Raw genomic sequence first — 21,020 nt, 5'->3', positions numbered from 1 at the left:
CAGTTGCAAAATTTTGTTTTTACGGTTGTACTGTTTTCTTATCTTGCCCAAAACCAATTGCCCATGCTAAGATTTCAAAATGTCCTTTTTAGTCCATGTGGAAATATGTTGGTATATGAATTTTCCAGTGTAAAACTGAATGGTCCTTGTGCAGAATAGTACCCGAGAGGATAGAATTGTTTCAGTATTTTAAATAAATCTTTCTAGTTTGATTAGGCAGTCAAAACTCTAGAGAAGACAGGTCAAGGAATTAGTATTTTTAGACAGCTTCAAAAACAGAACATAGGCCATTATCAGAAAGACAAAAAAATGGCATGTATTGGTGAGGATGTAGAGAAAAGGGAACACTTGTGCGCTGTTGGTGGAAATGTAAATTAGTATAGCCATTATGAAAAACAGTATGGAGATTCCTCAAAAAATTAAAAACAGAATTCCATATGATCCAGCAATCTCACTACTTGGTAATATCTAAAGGCAATTAATTCAGTTTATTAAAGAGATGTCTGTACTCCCATGTTAATTACAGGACTATTCACAATAGCTAATACATGGGATCAACCTAAAAGTCCATCAATGAATCGACAGTTAAAGAAAATGTAGTATATACACACAGTGAAATATTCTTCTGCCATAAAAAAAGGAAATCGTGTCATTTGTGACAATATGAATGAATCCAGAGGGCACTATGTTAAGTGAAATAAGTAAGGCACTAAAAGACAAATACCTCATGATTTCACTCATGTGGAATCTAAGCAAGCTCTTACAGATGTAGAGAGTAGAATGATGGTTACCAGAGGCTTGGGTAGTTGGGGGGGAAAAAGTAACCTGGGAGTTAAGAAAGTTATTTTTTGCCATTAAGTGTAAATAACTGACAAGCATTTGTAAAGGTTCAATTTGGTTAGTCAGGTTCATTTATTTATTTTCCTTGTTATCATTTATGGATATAAAATACAAGACTAGTTTTTCCTATAGTTTAATGTTTCTGTGGCTCTCTTTCCCACTTAAAAGTTGGTTTTGCTAGGAGAAGTCTAAAATTAGCTTGAGAAAAAACTCAATTTAAAAAGAAACTGGAGGAAAGACATTTGAAACACTTGCTTTTAAGTTTCAGTTATAGTCTTTTACCCTCACAACCCTGCTTTGCCATTTATTTGAATCAACAAAGTGAAACTGCCAGTTGAATATATTATTTGATTTGCTCAATTTGTCTGTTAAATGTTTATATCAAATATATCAAAATCATATTAGGTAATTCAGGTATTTACATATATCAGTTGATATCATAAAATTAGGGAAATATATTAAAAATCTAGACTATAGTGTTTTATATTCTAGGTTATCAAGCAGGGGCTCACAGCTAATTCTTTGCTAGACAGAGGCATGCAACTTTCAGGATCAACTTCAAAGTAAGTAAAAATACCATGCTTTTAAAGTGTCTTCCTTGATTATGAGATGAGTAGAGTTTTTTCTGAATAATTATCATTCTTTATTTGAGTATGAACTTTATATTAAGAATAAATTACCAAAATAATTCAGCTCTTTTGTCTGCCATGGCTTTGGCTACATTTATAAGTAGTCAGTAGCATTTCTGTTAAACATGCTGTAACTTGGCATATCAAAATTGCTGACTAATAAGAATTCAGTATCATGTTTTTCATAATTTGGCAAAGGTACATCAGGTAAATATATTAAAATTTTCTCATTCAATGTATTAGCCATCTTTGATCAATTAGCATTTTAGTACTTCTTTTGGCCTGTCTTTGGAAAGTCTTTGGGACATAAAATGTCAAGTCCAGGCCAGGCATGGTGGTTCATACCTGTAATCCCAGCACTTTGGGAGGCCATGGCTGGCAGATCACCTGAGGCCAGGAATTCGAGACCAGCCTGGCCAACATGGCAAAACCCCATCTCTACTTTTTAGTACAAAAAATACAAAAAAATTAGGCATGGTGGCACACGCCTGTAATCCCAGCTACTTGGGAGGAGGAGGTTGCAGTGAGCTGAGATTGCACCACTGCACTCCAGCCTAGGTGACAGAGTGAGACTCTGTCTCAAAAAAAAAAAAAAAAAAAAGTCAAGTCCAATTCCATAAAATTTTTAGTTGTAATGAATGTACATGTTCACTCATCTTAAAGTAAGCTCAAACTTCTAATTCATAGTCTTTTTAATACATGATTTACTTGTTAAATTGTATAGTACGCCATATACTCCATTGGAAAAAAAACTCGCTGATAACACAGATGATGAAACATTAACAGAAGAGTGGGCCCTGGATCAACCAGTGTCCCAGACCAGGACAACAGCCATAGTTGAAGTAAAAGGAACTGTTGATATTGTTTTGACGCCCCTGGTGGCTGAAGCTTTAGACAGGTATTGATTTTGTCTAGAAATACAGCTGTTGCTTTATACAATGATTACTCTGTGATATGATAAGTATATGTGATATATTCGTGTAGAAGATTGTTGATGGTTATAAGTGCATGTGATATATGTTCATATAGAAGATTATTGATAGCTATTTTGATTGAATAAAAATGAAATATGCTTAAAGAGGTCTGTGTTTCAGTTATCATTTGCTACTTTCTCAGCCTAAATAATTACAGTTGTCCCTCCATATCTGTTGGGTATTGGTTCCAGAACACCTGTGGATACCAAAATCCACAGATGCTCAAGTCTTGCAAGTTGGTCCTGTGGAACCTGCAGATCAAAAAAGTCAACCTTCTGTATTGGCGGGTTCCTCATCCCACAAAGACTGTATTTTGAATACTGTATTTTCAGTCTGCACTTGGTTAAATGTGTGGATTTGGAACCCCCAGATATGGAGAGCTGACTGTATATTCACATTTATTATTATATTGCAATAATATAATAATATTACATATTATTATATAAAACTAACATGAATAAAAATGAGAATGGAACATAATGGAAGTGGTGTAGAAGCAGTTGGGAAGAGAAAAGGGGTTTGGTGGAGATGAGCTTTCATGAAAATCTTCCTTTTCCTGCAAAAGCACATAATTTTCTTTGATAACTTAGTAAGATTCTTATGATATGTCATATAAATGAAGAACACAGGAAATCTTCTTCAGAAGTTTGTTAAAGAAAAGATCATTGCCCAGTGTGGAACACTTCATCTTGGGGTGAGGGTGGTGATGGTGGGGATAACCTCAGAAATGTTTCCCTTGTATAATTTCTAAATATGTGGCTTAGACAGTCTCATTTCAATGTTGAGCAATTGTTGTACATATTCAAATGGTGCTACGTTTCATGATATGTTTACATAAACTAAGTTGTAGGATTAGCGACATTTAAATATTTCATTTACTGTTTTTTCCCCTCAGATATATTGAAGCAATGGTTCACTGTGCTAGTACCCGACATCCAGCTGCAATTGTAGATGATCTTCATGCTAAAGTCCTCAGGGAAGCTGTCCAAAATAGCAAGACTACCTTCTCAGAAAATGTAAGAACTTTTTAATTCAATGGGCATAGCAAATTGAATATTTATCATGGTTACAGAATATTCAAACTTGAAAAATTTTCTTTACAAGTTAAGTCAGAATATTTGAACATGTTCTAAAAGCGTTTATATGTCATTGGCTCCATAAAAGATAGGACATGTAACCGTACTATAGATTGAATAGTAGTAAAAATATTTATTTAAAAAATATATGAAATAGCTTTCTTTGTTTCTTGTATTTCAGAAGCAGCTTAGTTCCAAGCCTTTTCTAAAGAGCTTTGGCCCTAAGTGAATGAATATTCTTCAGGACTGACACCTTGCTTTTCTAAGACAGCTGTTTATGTTTTGATTTTCCTCTATAATTAGATGACTTGTATCTTAATATTACTTTTGAGATTTTCTTCGTTCACTTCAGTGAATCAAGTCACTGCTCCCATTGTGTGATATTCTGCTTACATTGTGGTTCTAGCCACGAAGCTAGATACTTAGCAGTCATATCCCAGTGCTCTTCCAGCGCTTCTCCATTTGATTTTCAAATTTATCTGGATTATACTTAGAGTAGGGACCAGAAGAGAGATGAAAGTGAGACTGATTATTTTAGTTAACTATTTATTTAATATATATTGGCATTTCATGTGATAGAGTAGATGAGTGAAAAAAAAGAAATTTGAAAATATTTCTAGCCAAAAAGGGGCCAATTATCAGAAACCAAGTTTGTTTTCAAGCCAGTAGAGTTTAGTGATCTTAAAAAATGCCTATAATTACTGTATCATTTTTTCTGTCTGCTTCTCTATAGGCTGATTTCAATTTAATATGTATTACTTTTCTCAACCATGATGCTACCAGTCTATTTCCTAGCTTATCGAAGGTTTGGATTTTAAGGTGGGATGTAAAACTAGAACGCAGCTGGCACATAGATGGGCATAGAGGGGCAGCGTGAATAAGTGAGTTGCTGTTTTGGATGATGTGGAAGTTATGAAAAGCTTGTGAAATAATTTCACTTACGATCTTTTTAGTTATCTTCCAAACAAGACGTTAGAGGAACAAAAACTGAGCAGCCTACAATAGGAACGACTAACCAAGGACAAGCACAGACAAATCTTATAATGAAGCAAGATAATGTAACAATTAAAGGTCTTCAGACTAATGTTAGCATACCAAAGGTAACAATTTAATATTTAAAAATTTTTTCCTGAAAGAGGAGAGCATTTTGATAGTGTTTGTCCTTTTCAGTTACCAATGCGAATAATAGTAGAACAGTGTGTAATATTAAAAAAAATATGTTTTATTTCTATGATCTAATGTAGATCTAATGGAATATAAATAGTTTACTTAAGCAGAATATTAGGTAATAGTAGAATGTTCCACATCCATCCAGTAAAAATTTAATTATGATTATTTTATGAGAATCTGTATTCATAAGCTTTGTCTTCACTGTCAGATACATAGATACGCCCTTCTTAACAGTAGTTTTTCATTTTTGTGCATATTTTATGTTTAAGTGATAACTTTTCACTTGTCAGTTCTGAAATTTTGTGTGTGTGTTAGGTAAACTTATGTTTGTTACAAGCCTCAGTGGAAGAATCTCCAACTACAGCTCCTAGTAAGAGTGTGACTCATGTTTCCCTAGTGGCATTGTGTTTTGACAGAATTGCTACACAAGTTCGCATGAACAGGTAAGAAAGACTTTATTAATCTGAGCCATGATTATCTTGCTGGATGTAAAAGCAAGCCTTGATGATCTTTTCTTTTAAAAATACATTTCTAAGAATGTAATGTTAAAACTCAGAACTGGTTTTGGAATTTCAAATCTTAATTTACAGATTAGTAACATATGTCTTTAAAAAATTTTTACTGTTTTTATTCATAGTATCTTTCAGTAAACATTGAAGAATTTTTTACTACTATTGGTGTATAATAGCAGAGTGTTTTTCTATTTTAAAGGAAATCTTTTAGGTAAATGTTTTCTCTGAACTGTATTATTTAAATGTTAAACATTTTACTCTCTTTTTTTTCATAAAGAGGTGTGGTTGAAGAGACTTCAAGCAGTGCAGAACCTGGTAGAACATCAAATTTTGATAGGTATGTTCATGCCACAAAGATGCAGCCTCAGTCATCTGGATCTCTCAGATCAAATGCTGGAGCAGAAAAAGGCAAAGAAATTGCAGCCAAGTTAAACATTCATCGAGTTCATGGGCAACTTAGGGGTCTTGATACAACAGGTAGGATTCTACAACAAATACGTTTTTTCTTGGCATATATAAATGTAAGAAGATTTTGCAAAAGGGAACATGTTTTTTTCCTTTGACTATTGCTACAATTTGAGTATTCTATAAGAAAGAGAAATATTTCTCCCTATATTGAACACATGGTGTTTAGCTACTTGTCACTGACATTCTGTACAGAACAGAAAATAAACTTTGGTAAGAAAATTAAGTGGTATGGCCCCAGATTAGGAACTGCTTCTATTTCCCATGTGTTTTTTCCATGCTATTTATTGCTCATTATAGAACAGAGAAGACATGATCTTTATAGTCTTTCTTATTTTTTAAATCATTCTGTTTGTAAAACAGTATTAGAAAGAATTAATTGTAATATTAATCAAAACCAGAGAGTCTGTAAAATATAGCAGTAGTAAGGTGACACACATTCATTCCTCTTAAAGTCCCTAGTGAGGTAAAAGGAAAGTAGAGCTGTTATACATCATTTTAATATTTTCGATTCTTATTTAGCACATTTTCTCATTTAGGTGCTTAAATGTTTTCAGAATGCCAGAGATTCAATTCAGAAAAAGTTAGATTTGTTAATCATATTTGAGATGATTGCTTTGCTGAAATCTTTATGTGGGACTGGTGACCAATCCTGAGTAAACAAATGAATTCTTTGAATTTGCTTACTGTATTTTATAGGTTCTGAAGTTTCCATGATTCCTGTCTGCATTCTGGGTCTGTGTACCTATTTTGACTTTCTCAAGGCTTATTTTTTCATCCCAGGTGTGAGGCTGAAAGCTTTGACCTGAGGTTTTCAAGGGACTTTTCATGACTACCTAAGATCTGTAGTCCTAAAACTGGTGAAAAATGTGGTGGCTTGAGTGAAGACACTTTTATCAGCTCTGTAGTTTGCACGGGTAACCAATTTGCACTGGGTATTATACAGACCATAAGCAGAACCTTATGTAATTTTGAAAGGCATTATCATGCAGAAAAAACTCTCACTGAAGACGAAACTCCCAATGAAATTCCAAGGTGGACATTTCTGTAAAAATGTAGATGTCTTTGCTTATATGTACATTAGTTATCTGCCAAAGGATACTTAATAACCTCATGATATTTGTTACCCTTATAGGGAGGGGAACTAGGTGTCTGGTTGTGGTGTTAGAGGCTTTTCATTGTATACTTTTTCATAATTTTTTGATACATCTGAATATGTATGGGATTAAAGACAAATACAAAAAATTAAATAATGAGAAAATTATAGGAAAATGTAGGTGAATGTTTATTCTCTGAATAAGACCTTTTAACTATAAATGCAAAGAATGACATTTCCATAGAATGGAATATTATATAGCTATTAAAATGATATCTTTGAAAAAATTTTAATGACCTGAGGAAATTATTTACTGTTGCATGAAAAATGGGAACCAAAGCTAGGTTTGCAAAGTGATCTCTAAAGGGCTAGAAGGCAGTGTACTTCAAATATAAACAAGTTATCCTTGAATGGTAAATTTACATGTGTTTTTAATATTCTTTTTGTTTTTTTGTATTCATTAGCGATAATCAGAGAGAGAAATGAAAAAAGTAAGATAAAGTAAAACTTCTCTCAGGCACTTGGGGTGTTAATTTCCACAGTGTGTCTGTAAGCAGTGGAACCATGACAAGGTCTATGATAAATTGTAGTTATACAAAATATGTTAGTATAAAACAGTCTTTTAGTAAAAGCTGTAATTTGCCTAGAAAATAATGTTTTTCCTAAGGCTTGGTAATTAATTGAATTTTTTTTTAATTTTGTGAGATGATGAAAGTATTTAAAACTACTGTGAAGATAAATTATTTAGGATATTTTTAACTTTATATTTTTAAAAGTATCCTGTAATCATTCAGAAACAAATTCATACTACCTTTGAGCAACTTGTTAATCATAAAATCTTCTTTTCTTCCTCTTAGGCAACATATTCTAAAAGTTAGCTCATTTGCCTATTTTTCTATCTTTTCGACAGAGCACTAAGATATCTTTTAAAGACAACCAGTGTGCCAGATGTCCAAATGTTTGTTTTTTTTAATGTAAGCTTATGTCTTTAAAAATGGTCGTTTTGCTCTCTTTTGATAATAGACATTGGGACCTGTGCAATCACTGCTATTCCTTTTGAGAAATCCAAAGTTTTATTTACTCTTGAAGAGTTGGATGAGTTTACTTTTGTGGATGAAACTGATCAGCACGTTGTTCCAGATGTAACTCGAATAGGTCCCAGCCAAGAAAAATGGGGATGGATAATGTTTGAATGTGGACTTGAAAATTTAACCATAAAAGGCAAGCATTTTTTATTGAATTCTGCTTAAGGTGGGGACAAATATGCCCTATATTGCAGAAATGTTTTGAACAATCACGGCTTTCAGTAACCTCAATCAACATAATAAAGCAGAAAGTGTGGTATCTGGGATTATTTACCAGGGGTGAGTGCCTCATACCAATTGCTTAAGTGGAGCTTTTCCTCCATTATGTGATTTCAAAAGTAGGTAGAGCTTGAAAAACAACAATATGTTTTTCCGAATAAATTCCCAAATAAAATATAAAGCCACCCAATTTTTTGAAACTTTGCATCTTTGAAAACTAGATCTTTGATCAGTAGAATTATGCCATATAGGATATAAAAACTGTAAATTCTTTATTCAGTGAAAAATATCTACTTAGAATTATATTTGCTTTTTTTATATATTATTGAGTAATATCTCAAAAAGGAAGGTTGAAATGTGTATAACACTTTTTTTAGGTTTAGTAATATATAATATAGTAACTACTATAAATAACAGTAGTTGTATATGCCTACAATTATTTACCTGATAATTCAGTGATACATTACTTTTATAGATTAGGGCAAAGAGTTGGTGAGAAAAAAATAGTCTTTATGAAATTTTATACAGATATTGTAGAGTACAGCATTAAGACACTTATCCACCATTTATAATAAATACTCTTATTTTTATAGGAGGAAGACAGTCTGGTGCTGTTTTATATAACAGTTTTGGAATTATGGGTAAAGGTAGTGACACAGAAAGGGGTGGAGTGCTGACATCCAATAATTCTTCTGATTCTCCAACCGGCAGTGGCTATAATACTGATGTCTCTGATGATAATCTTCCATGTGACCGGACAAGCCCTTCCTCAGACTTAAATGGAAATTCTGTTTCAGATGAACAGGTTAGTGACTTTCTAATAATAATAATAATGGTGCTTTAGAAAAATAACAAAAACTACATATACAATTCAAAATTAGTTTCTGGAGGCCGGGCGTGGTGGCTCACGTTTGTAATCCCAGCACTTTGGGAGGCCGAGGCGGGCGGATCACAAGGTCAGGAGATCGAGACCACAGTGAAACCCCGTCTCTACTAAAAAATACAAAAAAAATTAGCCAGGCGTGGTGGCGGGCGCCTGTAGTCCCAGCTACTCGGAGAGGCTGAGGTAGGAGAATGGCGTGAACCCGGGAGGTAGAGCTTGCAGTGAGCCGAGATTGCGCCACTGCACTCCAGCCTGGGCGACAGAGCGAGACTCCGTCTCAAAAAAAAAAAAAAAAAAAAATTAGTTTCTGGAGTGTATTTACCTGTCTTTCCCTATTTTGGATTTATGATATCTGCTTAAATGTTAGTCAAAGTATGTTGGTGAATATACTGCTAGAATATAATTTCTGAAGTGTATCATAGATATATTTATATCTGTCATAGTCCTAGCATTATGCCTTGCTCATATTAGATACTTAATAAATATTTGTTGAATTAATAAATTAATAAAATTTAAGAGAAGCCCACCTATATAGGGTGTGGAGGATTTTAGCAGAAGTCATTTTGTTATTGGTAGTATTTTATGTCAGTTCTAAATATTTTTGTCAGTGTCTGCTTATTTCAGTTAAGAGTTCTGAATGGCACCTTATATTCAACTCACTTTTTATTTTTATTATGGTAGAATTACATGGGTGGTGATGAGTACAGTAACAGCAACAACAAAAATATTCCAAATTTTGGGTTGAAGAAATGTTGTGCCACTAACTGGTGACCTGGGGCAAGTTCCTAACCTTTTCCTAAGTCTCTTTACCTGTAATAGGAGTATGGTCATGATATTGACCTTGCAGCATTGTGAAGACTGAAGCAGGTAATACATATGAAGGGCTTAGCTCAGTATCTAGTACGTAATAAGAATGTAGTAACTGTTGTTCTTAAACATGTGTACATATATTTCTGATCACTTTGAAAATTAGGCCAATGGGAGAGGAAAAAGTTCCAAAGAAACCACCTTTTAATTAGGAAGTCTAGTATGGATATCTAGTAATCATGGGTATACTCACCTTTACCCTCCAGATTCCTAGGGATTTATTTTTAAAACATTTGTTTTTATTTAATGTGTAGTTTAATGAGTTTAATCACAGTTTTATTTTGGGGTCTTTGGAAATGTTTAGGGGATGGATTATCACTTTAATTAAGGAAACTTAAAAATACAATAGCTACTGGACAAAAGAGCTGGGAAGAGCCTAGCTGTTCTTTCCTTCTCCTTCACCTACTAAAATACTTGACAGAAATTCAGGCATCTTTCTTGATCTCTCAGCTCCTACTCTCCTTGCTGAAAGCCCTTGAATTTGCTAACATTACTTTCTTTGGGTTCTGTGACTTTATTGGTCCTTTTCTTTAGGGAATTTTTTCTTCTTCTTAAATGTGGTGGTCTCCTCAGGTTCTGCTCTTGGCTCTTCCTTTCTTCTTGCTATTTGTCTACTCCCTGACAAATTTCATTTCCTAGGTCAGTTCCGTAATTTAATGACACTTCTCTTTCCCACTGGCCACACCTTTAGCACCAGCTCTTCACCTGAGCTCCAGAATTGTGTTTAGTGGCCTTTTAGACATCATCATTTAGTATTTAACAGAGTCATGAAGCCTCCATTGCAGACCCTAGCTTCTGGACAACATTTCTAGACACACCCTAGGCCAGAAGGGAACCCACTGCGTTGAAGGAAAGGACTCAGTCCTGGCAGGATCAATCACCTGCTGACTAAAGAGCCTTTGAGTCCTGAATAACCAGCAGCAGTACCCAGGTAGTATATCATGGGCCTTGGGCAACACTCTGCGATGTGCTGGTTTAGGTGTGACCTAGCACATTCCTAGCTGTGGTAACTATAGTGAGAGATTCTTTCTGCTTGAGAAAAGCAGAGGGAGAAGTAATGGGGACTTTGTCTTGCACCTTAGATGCCAGCAGAGCCACAATGTGCAGAGCACTAAGCAGGCTCTTGGGGTCCCTGATTTCAGGACATGGCTCCGGGATGGCATTTCTGGACCTGCCCTGGGTCAGCAGGGAGCCCACTGTCCTGAAGGGTGAGCTTCAGGCCTGGCAGCATTCACCACAAGCTGACAGAACAGCCCTTGGGCCTTAAGTGAACATCAGTGGTAGTGTGACAGTACTCCCCATGGGCCTGTGATGGTGGTGGCCATGGGGTGAGGATTCTCTGCCTGTGGAAAGGCGAGGGAATAGTGGGGAGGTCTGTGTCTTGTGATACAAGTGCCAGCTCAGCTATGGTAGAACACCAAGTAGATTTATAAGGTTTTTGTCTCCAGTTGTTGGCTCCTGGATAGCATCTCTAGACCTGCCCAGAGCCTGGAAAACTCGCCACCCTGAAGGGAAAGACACAAGCCTGGCTGGCTTCGCCACCTGCTGATTGTAGAGCTCTAGGTCTGTGAGCAAATGTAGGCGGAAGCCAGGTAGTGGTTACAGGGGGCCCTGGCTGAGACCCAGTGCTATGCTGGCTTCAGGTCTAACCCCACACAGTTCCAGTGGTGGTAGCCACAGGGGTGCTTGTGTCACTGCACCAGCTCCAGGAAGCTCAGCACACAGAGAGAGAGACTCTGCTTGGGAGAAAGTAAGGGAAGATAATAAGAGCTTCTGTCTGGTAATCCAGAGAATCTTCTAGATCTTATCCAAGACCACCAAGGTGGTACCTCTATTAGTTGCAAGAACAGTGATACAGGGCTTGGGGTGCCCCCAATGCAGATATGACTTTGCTGACCAAAAACTTGTAACACCCAAGTCCCTTTGAATACCTGAAAAGCCTTCCCAAGAAGGATGGGTACAAACAAGCCCAGAGTGTGAAGACTACAATAAACACCTAACTCTTCAATGCCCAGACATTGATGAACATCCACAAACATCAAAAACAGCCAGCAAACTACAACCTCACCAAATGAATTAAATAAGGCACCAGAGACTAATCCCAGAGAAACAGATGTGTGACCTTTCAGACAAAGAATTCAAAATAACTGTGTTGAGGAAACTCAGAGAAATTCAAGGTAACACAGAGAAGGGATTCAGAATCTTATTAGATAAATTTGACAAATAATTAAAAAGAATCCAGCAGAAATTCTGGAGTTGAAAAATCCAAGTGACAGAGTAAAGAATGCATCAGAGTCTCTTAACAGCAAAATTGTTCAAGCAGAAGAAAGTATTAATGAGCTTGAAGACAGATTGTTTGAAAATACACAGTGGAGACAAAAGAAAAAAGGAATGAAAAAGAACGAAGCATGCCTACAAGATCTAGAAAATAGCCTCAAAAGGGCAAATCTAATAGTTACTGGCCTTAAAGGGAAGGTAGAGAAAGACGAGTAGAAAGTTTGTTTAAAGGGATAACAACAGAGAACTTCCCAAACCTTGAGAAAGATATCAATAATTCAAGTACAAGAAGGTAGAGAATACCAAGCAGATTTAAACCAATTAAGACTACCTCAGGATATTTAATCATTAAACTCCCAAAGGTCAAGCATAAAGAAAGGATCCTAAAAGCAGCAAGAGAAAAGAAACAAATAACATACGATGGAGCTCTGATACAACTGGCAGCGCATTTTTTCAGTGGAATCTTTACAGGCCAGGAGAGAGTGGCATGACATATTTAAAGTGCTGAAGGAAAAACACTTTTAAAAGAATAGTGTATCTGGCAAAAATATCCTTCAAACCTGAAGGAGAAGTAAAGACTTTCCCAGGCTTGATTTGATGAAAAGGTTTTGCACTTAAAACATTAGCCTCTGTGTTAGTGGTTTTAAGGGGCTGTATGTTAATAAGTTTTTGGCATTCTGTTTTATATAGGATGAAGGAGTCGAATCTGATGATTTGAAAAAAGATCTACCTCTGATGCCTCCTCCTCCAGATTCATGTAGCATGAAGTTGACCATTAAAGAAATTTGGTTTAGTTTTGCAGCTCCCACCAATGTGAGATCTCACACACATGCATTTTCTAGGTAAAGAGTTTTTAAAATATAGTATTATCCCTTGATGTTTCTTTATTTTAAATAATATACAATTCTGTTTCATATTTTTAAAAATTACTTTTCTGGTATATATAGTATTAAGGTTGCAACTTTTTCATCATTCTTACTTCATATGTTCTGTAGACATTAGTCTTACCTTGTTTGACCGAATTTCTTTCATAGTACTTTAGTTTTATTTTTATATGTTCCTCTGCCTTAGACTTTTGTTTACTCTTTTTATCTCTGACAGGCTTTTTTTTTCTTTCTTTTGTCCATTTTTTTTTAACATTTCTTAGTTATGCTTTCATAATTTATCAGTGCTCAAAAAGAAAAGAAAGTAATTTTGCCTGAGTAAAACAACCACTAAGTACAGTAGGTATGGGAGACTGTTTGAAATACAAATTTTGACACTTGTTTTTATAATTTTTTATTTATGTTAAAAGGCAGCTGAACCTTTTAAGCACTGCAACGCCAGCTGTTGGTGCATGGCTTGTTCCCATTGACCAACTCAAGTCATCTTTAAACAAATTGGAAACTGAGGGAACCTTGAGAATCTGTGCTGTTATGGGATGCATAATGACAGAAGCATTAGAGGTATGTCTTTAAATAATACAAGGTATTATACACAATTTAGTATTGAAAATGACCCCTTATTGTTAATCATTATTGGAAAATATCAGACTTACAAGTTCTTAATTGCTGAATATCTTTTATTTGTAGGCTCTTTCATACCTATCACTGTAAATCTATTGTTGTTTCTCGATTTTAGAATAAAAGTGTGCATTTTCCCCTAAGAAGTAAATACAACAGGCTTACAAAAGTTGCTCGCTTTCTCCAAGAAAATCCTTCATGTTTACTATGTAATATACTACACCACTATCTGCACCAGGCAAATTACTCCGTCATTGATGATGCTACAATGGTAAGTTACTGAAACGACATTAGTTTTAAGGAATTCTCTATTCTGTTGGTGGACCACTGATACACAGGGTTTGAGAAGCATGTGAGAATGGTTAGAAATACAGGTCTATAGGCCAGGTGTGGTGGCTCACGCCTGTAATCCCAGCACTTTGGGAGGCTGAGGCGGGTGGATCATCTGAGGCCAAGAGCTGGCCAACATGGCAAAACTCTGTCTCTACTAAAAATACAAAAAATTAGCTGGGCGTGGTGGCTGGCACCCGTAATCCCAGCTACTCGGGAGGCTGAGGCAGGAGAACTGGTTGAACCTGGGAGGCAGAGGCTGCAGCGAACCAAGATCGCACCATTTCACTCCAGCCTGGGCAACAAGAGCAAAACTCTTGTCTCAAGAAAATGAAAGAAAAGAAATACAGGTCTATAGACAAAGAGTGTGTTCAGACTAATGATTTGGGAGTTGCCAGCATAAAGATGTTAGTAGAAGCTGTAGACATGGATGAGATTTTCAGGAATGCTATGTTGGGTAAGAAATTGCTCAGGGATGGGAGTCCTGAAGAAAGCCAAAATTAAAGGGGGTGTAGGTGGTTGGATAGGGATACACCGAGTGATGGGAAGGGAAAGAAAGAGGTAGGAGAACCAGGAAAGAGTGATGTCTTGGAAGCTAAAGGTATAAAGAGTTTTTAAGCAAGAGAGTAATTACCAGAGCCAAATTTCACATACAGTTTGATGAAACAGGGACTAATTGATGATTGAGGGGAGAATATATAATCGCACAAAATAAATACAATCCATCTCTGCCTCTAGAAAAGCAGATAACACATCATGATTAGAGTTTTAGAACTTTTAGGATCTCTCTTCTCTTCTTCAAGCTGCTGGCCAATAGGGGACACACAAGAATCTTTAGTCAAATTAGGGAACAATGTATCAGTATTATTAATGGCCAGTCAAGCCATTGTTCAGGCAAGTCAAGAATCTCTAGTAAGTATTGGATTTGAAAAAGACACTTAGACCTAAGGCTGGTATAGTACTTTTTACTCCCTCCCTGTGAATTGAAGACTGGGAAATCTACAGTTTAAGCCTAACTTGCCTGTGTAATTATAGGTAGAGAAGGTTGAACAGAGAGAATGGCAGGTGTTTCCCATGGATGGATGCTCTGCCAGATGCGTTTTCCATGTGAGAGGAAGAGGCACAACATGGCCCTCATGCAAGGCTGGGAATGAAAGGAGAGGCTAGTGGACTTGGTGTTCCTCAGAAAGTAAACAGGGTGATTCCTGCCTTCTAGTAAATGGTGCTCTTCCATCAAATTAACCATTTATCCTAAAATGAGAAATGATAAGGAAACAGGATGGAGAGGAGTTAGATATTTTTCTCTTTCTTTAGACTAAGGCAAGGTAATTAGACTAAGGTAACGGGAAAAGAGCCAAAAGTTTCTTTCTTACAGTCGTCACCATGTGGAATAAAATGTATTTTAAACTATGTAATTATTACTGATAATACAGTTAACTTTCAAGGCAGTTACAGATTCATCTATGTCTAGTGTACTACATAAGTTATAGTAATTTATTTTTTTAAATGTTAAAACAATGGTAGTTACCTAATCTTTGAAGGAAATAATTTTACTTCCTCTTTGCTTATTGAATGTTCCAAGTAGCTCAAAGTACATTTTGATTCTTCACTTGGGCAAAATAAGTAAAGTTGATTGAATGCTTCTTAAGGAAAATTCCAATTTTGCACCCCACATCTAGTATCATATTGACCTGTGCTATTGTGTTGTTTTATGACAGAAAGATGAAATGTTGTGCCTAGAGATTAGATTCTGTAGTCTACATATAATTGAAATCCTGACTCTTGGGTAACTTTGAACAAATTACTTAACATCTAAGTTTTAGTTTCTTTATCTCTAAATGAGGATTATGAGATTTGAATAAATACATGCAAAGCACTTAAGTGGTAACTGATATTATTACATTAGATTACTTCTAACCACATCATTATTGTTACAGAGCGATGGACTTCCTGCTTTGGTAACTTTGAAGAAAGGTTTAGTTGCACTGGCAAGGCAGTGGATGAAGTTTATTGTGGTGACACCAGCCTTTAAAGGAGTTAGCTTACATAGACCAGCTCAGCCTCTGAAACCTCAAATAGCTATGGACCATGAACATGAAGATGGACTTGGATTGGACAATGGGGGTGGTCTTCAAAGTGATACCAGTGCTGATGGAGCAGAATTTGAGTTTGATGCAGGTAGTTTTGTAAGCCTCTATTGAGTACTTTCTTACACCTCACAATTAGGGTGTTTTCTTACTCAACACAATTACTGTATGTTTTTTGCTTAGATATTATGCATCTTTTATTAGTAAGTTAATATACCTCTTTAAAAATGTCAAGACTCTTTGTTTTTCCTCACAGTTATAAGTAAATTACTAATATAAGCAATTTTAGATATTATGTACTTGTTAATATGGTACTTGTGATAACTTTAATAATTCATGTCCCAAGTTGGAAAATGGTCATGGCTTAAGTATACAAGTACGATTTTTATTGGCCAAGTAAGTGATAATGATTAGGAATCTTCATACTGACCTGATTTTATAAGTTCAGTTTTGTGAAATACAGTAGACTTCTCCTGATCTATCCAGGACAAAGATATCTTAATATAAGTAGAACGTTTTGAATGAAACACATAAACCTCTAGTTAAAATTTGTATTTGTCTATCATCTTCCCTATGCCACAATATTTTAAAGGGGCCTTTGTCTTTTTACCTGATGCCTGCTTGATCCTGAATTTATGTAAACTTTGGGGCCTGTGCTCAGCCTACAATTTTGTCAACAAAATGGCTGTGTCAGAATAAAGATAGAGGATATGCATTTATGAAATGTACTTGCATACCTTAATGGTTTGCCAAAGGTTAATTTTTATTATCATGACCTGTCATAGTTATTGAAAATGCATGTTATGATGTTTTGAAAAAAATATTGGAAGAGTAGTCTTAGAGATTTTAGAACATTGATATATAAAACTTTACCAAGCTTAGTTTTAAAAATAACTTGATATTTAACAAATAAATGAGTTATGAGGAATAGGGTAGATTTTATTTATTACTTATTTTAGAAAATTTCAAATCTACACAAAAGTTTGAAAACCAGTACCGTGAATATCCCTTCCAATTATCTGCAAATCCCTCTGTTAATCTATGAGCAGTCTGTGCTTTCTTGAGCTTAGTTGAATTGACTTTTGGTCTGAGCATCATTTGCATGGAATATGTGAAAGTCTAATAAAAGCCATTTGTTCCTTTCTTGAAATTGAGTAAGAGGATTGGGGTGGGGGAGAAAATAATAAATATTTGTCAAGGAATATGAAAGTTGAGTGTCATTATATAACTAGAAACATTGGGGCTGATGTTTCATGAAAATATGTGATAATCTATTGCTCACTTATTCTTTTGAACTGTTTCAGCCACAGTCAGTGAACACACAATGCTATTAGAAGGAACAGCTAACCGGCCTCCACCTGGTAGCTCTGGACCTGTAACTGGAGCTGAGATAATGAGGAAACTTTCTAAAACTCATACCCATAGTGACTCTGCATTAAAAATAAAGGTATATTATTACTCTTTTTGGTTAGAGTTATTCAGACTTACAGAGAAAACCTAAAATTTTATCTCAAATTTAAATGTTAGGTGTCCACCCTAAATATTCAGATAGCATTTTCGTGTTGAAATTAACTTGATTTGTAATTTCAGTGTAAATATTTCTTTGAAAATTGTATCATCAGTAACTGCTGTTGATTAAGGACCACTATAACTACCAAGCCTTAGAGCTGTCTCCAGTTTATTGAATACTGTATTCCATAAAATCCCAAATTGAAAATGTTGATCATCTTATAATTATCAGTTTTAATAAGAAGCCTTTTAGGCAGTGCATGATCAATAGGTGGTTTGGGTTAGACTCTTTTATGATTTTGATTTTTTTGGTTTTATGAATTTAATGGATGCTTGATAAGAGACACATATAGCAAAGTGGTTAGAGTACCACCTTGGAAGCCAGACTGCCTTGGTTTGAAACCTGCCCCACCACTTAGTTGCTCTCTGACTGAATTGGTTTTAACTGTACGTCAGTTTCCTTGGTGTAAGATGGAGATTATAATAGTAACCTTCTGAAGAGGGTTGTGAGAAATAATTAATTCATGAAAAATGCCTAGAGCAATATTTGACCTTTAATAAATTATTTGTTGGTGGTGGTTCTTTATTTTTTGCTAGTTATTGGTGGTGGTGGTTCTTTATTTTTTGCTAGTTTACTTTTGTGAGCACTGAAAAAGTTAAAATTTTAACTTTCTGGACAGGCGCAGTGGTTCACGCCTGTAATTCCAGCACTTTGGGAGGCCAAGGCGGGTGGATCACAAGGTCAGGAGTTCAAGACCAGCCTGGCCAAGATGGTGAAACCCCATTTCTACTAAAAATACAAAAATTAGCCGGGTGTGGTGGCAGGCGCCTGTAATCCCAGCTACTCAGGAGGCTGAGGCAGAGAATTGCTTGAACCTGGGAGGTGGAGGTTGCTGTGAGCCGAGTTCTTTCCACTGCACTCCAGCCTGGGCAACAGAGCGAGACTCCATCTCAAAAAAAAAAAAAAATTTAACTTTCTTTGAAAGTCTGTGTATAGACTCACATTGATACCCAGAATCTGTAAAATGATAATTTTGACAATATTAAATAAAAATTTCTACACAGAAAAAAGTAATATACAGTCATGCATCAGTTAATGACAGGGATGATGCATTGTGAGTAATGGATCATTAGGCAATTTGTCATTGTGCAAACATCATAGACTGTACTTACGCAAACCCAGATGATGGTATAGCCTACTACACACCTAGACTATATGGGATAGATAGCCTGTTGCTCCTAGGCTACAAACCTGTACAGCATATTACTATCCTGAAGCCAGTGGGCTATTGGAATGCAATCGTGTTTGTGTATTTCAACATAGAAAAGATACAGTAAAAATATGATATTATAATCTTATGGGTTCACTGTTGTTTACGTTGCCTGTAGTTCACTTAAACTGTAATTATGTGGCACATGACTGTATTGTAAACAGAACAGTAAGACACGTGACAAAAGGCTAATTTTCTAAAATACGAAGATCTCATCCTTATCACTAAGAAAAAAGCCAATACCAAATAGAAAAAATGGTTAAATGATATAAACAGGTAGTTCACAGAAAAATACATATACACATACAAAAATGTTTTCTTATAATTAAAGAAATGTAAATTAAAATGAGATTTCCATTCTCACTTATCAGATTGAAAGACTAAAACTTTTGAATAGTGTACATTGTTGGTGAAGATGTGAGGAAACAGATACTCATACAGCGTTGATGGGAATCAAATTGGTGCAACCTCTTTGAATAACAATGAGGCAATATGTGTCAAAATTTAGAAGGTGATGCTCTTTTATCTAGTATTTCCATATTCGGGAATTCATTCTAGAGAAAGTCATAGATGCTCGAAGACATGATGAGTCTAAGAACGTTCTTTGCAGCACTATTTATAAAAGGAAAATAGTGGAAACAACACAAATGACTAGTCATTAGAGGACTAATAAACTAGTGTACACTGATATAGATGCATACTATGAAATCTTTTAGATGAAGTAGATCTGTAAGTGGATATGGAATGATCACTGAAGTACACTGATAAAGTATAGGATGATATCTATTTGTGTGTTTAAAAAAGGATAAATATGTGTGTACTTATATAAGCCTAACTGATTTATGTAAAGATAGATAAAAAACAGTTAAGAGAGTCTCTGGGAAAGGGATCCAGTATATTGGAACACAGGACTTACTTTCTATTGAATAGTCTCTTGGGCTTTCAAAGTTTTTATTCTGTGTAAGTATGGCTCTTTTAGTTAAAACATTCAATGATAGTTTGATATACTTTAAAAAGACTGAACTATTCAGCTTATTGTTTCCACAGTATAGTTAGAAGCTTGGGACACTTTAATCTGTCTTAGCTTTTTTTCCTGCTGGACAGTTTTTTCAAACTTCTGAATCATATTTAGGTGTTTTCCTGTTAAAGCTGTTCATTTTCAGAATTGTTTTGAACGTTCTTTTGCTGTGGGTTATTAAAGTCCTCTAAAAATGTGAAATTCCAAATGCTTAGTTTCAGATCTTTGCTTTTCAAGATCTTTTTTGCCTGTGTAGTCTTTTTTTGTACTGTATTTTAAATTGATCGGCCATTCTAATCATGGATGTGACAGAAGATAGAAATTGAAAAATTCTGTAATTTTTAATTTTTCTCATTAATTGTGGAAAGTCTTTTTGGCATTTCAGAGCTCTCCAAGAGTACTCTTGATTATTAGAGTACTAGGAAGGATAATGTAATGTTAAGAATTTGAAGGTAGAAGTTAGGTAGATGGGTTAAAAATCTGGCTTTTTCCTTAGTAAGTATGTAAGTGACTTTTCTTCATCCTTTAGGACAGAAATAATATCTTACCTTGGAGAACTTAAGGATTAAATAAGATAATACATGAAACATGCTTATCAAGTGTTTAATATGTTGTGAGTGTTCTTTTACTTCCCCTGTCAACACCCTTCCTCCACCTTTCCTCATCTAAGTGAGGATGACTGGGAGGGCATTGAAAAAGGAATAAACTTTTCTGCTTTCCAGAGGAGGTTAAGACTTTTAAGGGCTTCACAGCACTGGTATCCATTGCGTCAACATTTCTTGCTATTAGCAAAAAGTCTCTAGTTTCCTTCCAGGTAGATGTCTATTCTGACTCCCGTAAAAAACTGCAGGGAAGGTTGCTGAAGGTAGAGAGCTTTTCTTTCTTTAGTTTCTTTGAGCACCTAGACTTTACTTTTGATGGTATCAGTCATGTTACAGATCCTTTGTGTGTGTGTGTGTGTGTGTGTGTGTGTGTGTGTGTGTGTAGTAAGTTTTTCTAGGGAATATTTTGTGTAAGGGATATTGTGTCCAGGTATCAGTTTGCTGGTTCAGTAAATAAGCAGTGATATAAATATTTCAGGCTACTGTTTTTCTTTGCTACCCATATGAATGTTCCTTGGCACTTCCACAAACACCCTATGTATAACTTTCTGAAGTTTCAATATACTATTTACTGCTCCTTAGGTATGAATAGTGCTTCATTTCCACCA

At 35.4% G+C, this 21,020-nt stretch overlaps 1 protein-coding gene across 6 annotated transcripts in view; it reads left to right on the top strand.

The window, feature by feature from the left end:
• The window catches only part of KIAA1109 (KIAA1109 ortholog), a 219,349-nt gene that overhangs the window by 95,258 nt on the left and 103,071 nt on the right, over positions 1 to 21,020 (top strand). For all 6 annotated transcript variants that reach the window (XM_030815739.1, XM_030815740.1, XM_030815741.1 and 3 more), the window contains exons 30-42: positions 1,333 to 1,403; positions 2,194 to 2,367; positions 3,339 to 3,459; positions 4,473 to 4,619; positions 5,005 to 5,132; positions 5,479 to 5,678; positions 7,786 to 7,983; positions 8,660 to 8,871; positions 12,784 to 12,935; positions 13,388 to 13,538; positions 13,714 to 13,866; positions 15,863 to 16,103; positions 17,317 to 17,459. In XM_030815739.1, coding sequence (XP_030671599.1) covers positions 1,333 to 1,403; positions 2,194 to 2,367; positions 3,339 to 3,459; positions 4,473 to 4,619; positions 5,005 to 5,132; positions 5,479 to 5,678; positions 7,786 to 7,983; positions 8,660 to 8,871; positions 12,784 to 12,935; positions 13,388 to 13,538; positions 13,714 to 13,866; positions 15,863 to 16,103; positions 17,317 to 17,459 — 2,091 coding nt within the window. The remainder of the gene's footprint in view (positions 1 to 1,332; positions 1,404 to 2,193; positions 2,368 to 3,338; positions 3,460 to 4,472; positions 4,620 to 5,004; positions 5,133 to 5,478; positions 5,679 to 7,785; positions 7,984 to 8,659; positions 8,872 to 12,783; positions 12,936 to 13,387; positions 13,539 to 13,713; positions 13,867 to 15,862; positions 16,104 to 17,316; positions 17,460 to 21,020) is intronic.

The sequence above is a fragment of the Nomascus leucogenys genome, chromosome 7b (assembly GCF_006542625.1).
Source record: "Nomascus leucogenys isolate Asia chromosome 7b, Asia_NLE_v1, whole genome shotgun sequence".
Classification (NCBI taxonomy): Eukaryota; Metazoa; Chordata; class Mammalia; order Primates; family Hylobatidae; genus Nomascus; species Nomascus leucogenys.
The sequence above is the reverse complement of the archived record's forward strand: the minus strand, read 5'-3'. Positions and strand labels throughout refer to the sequence as shown.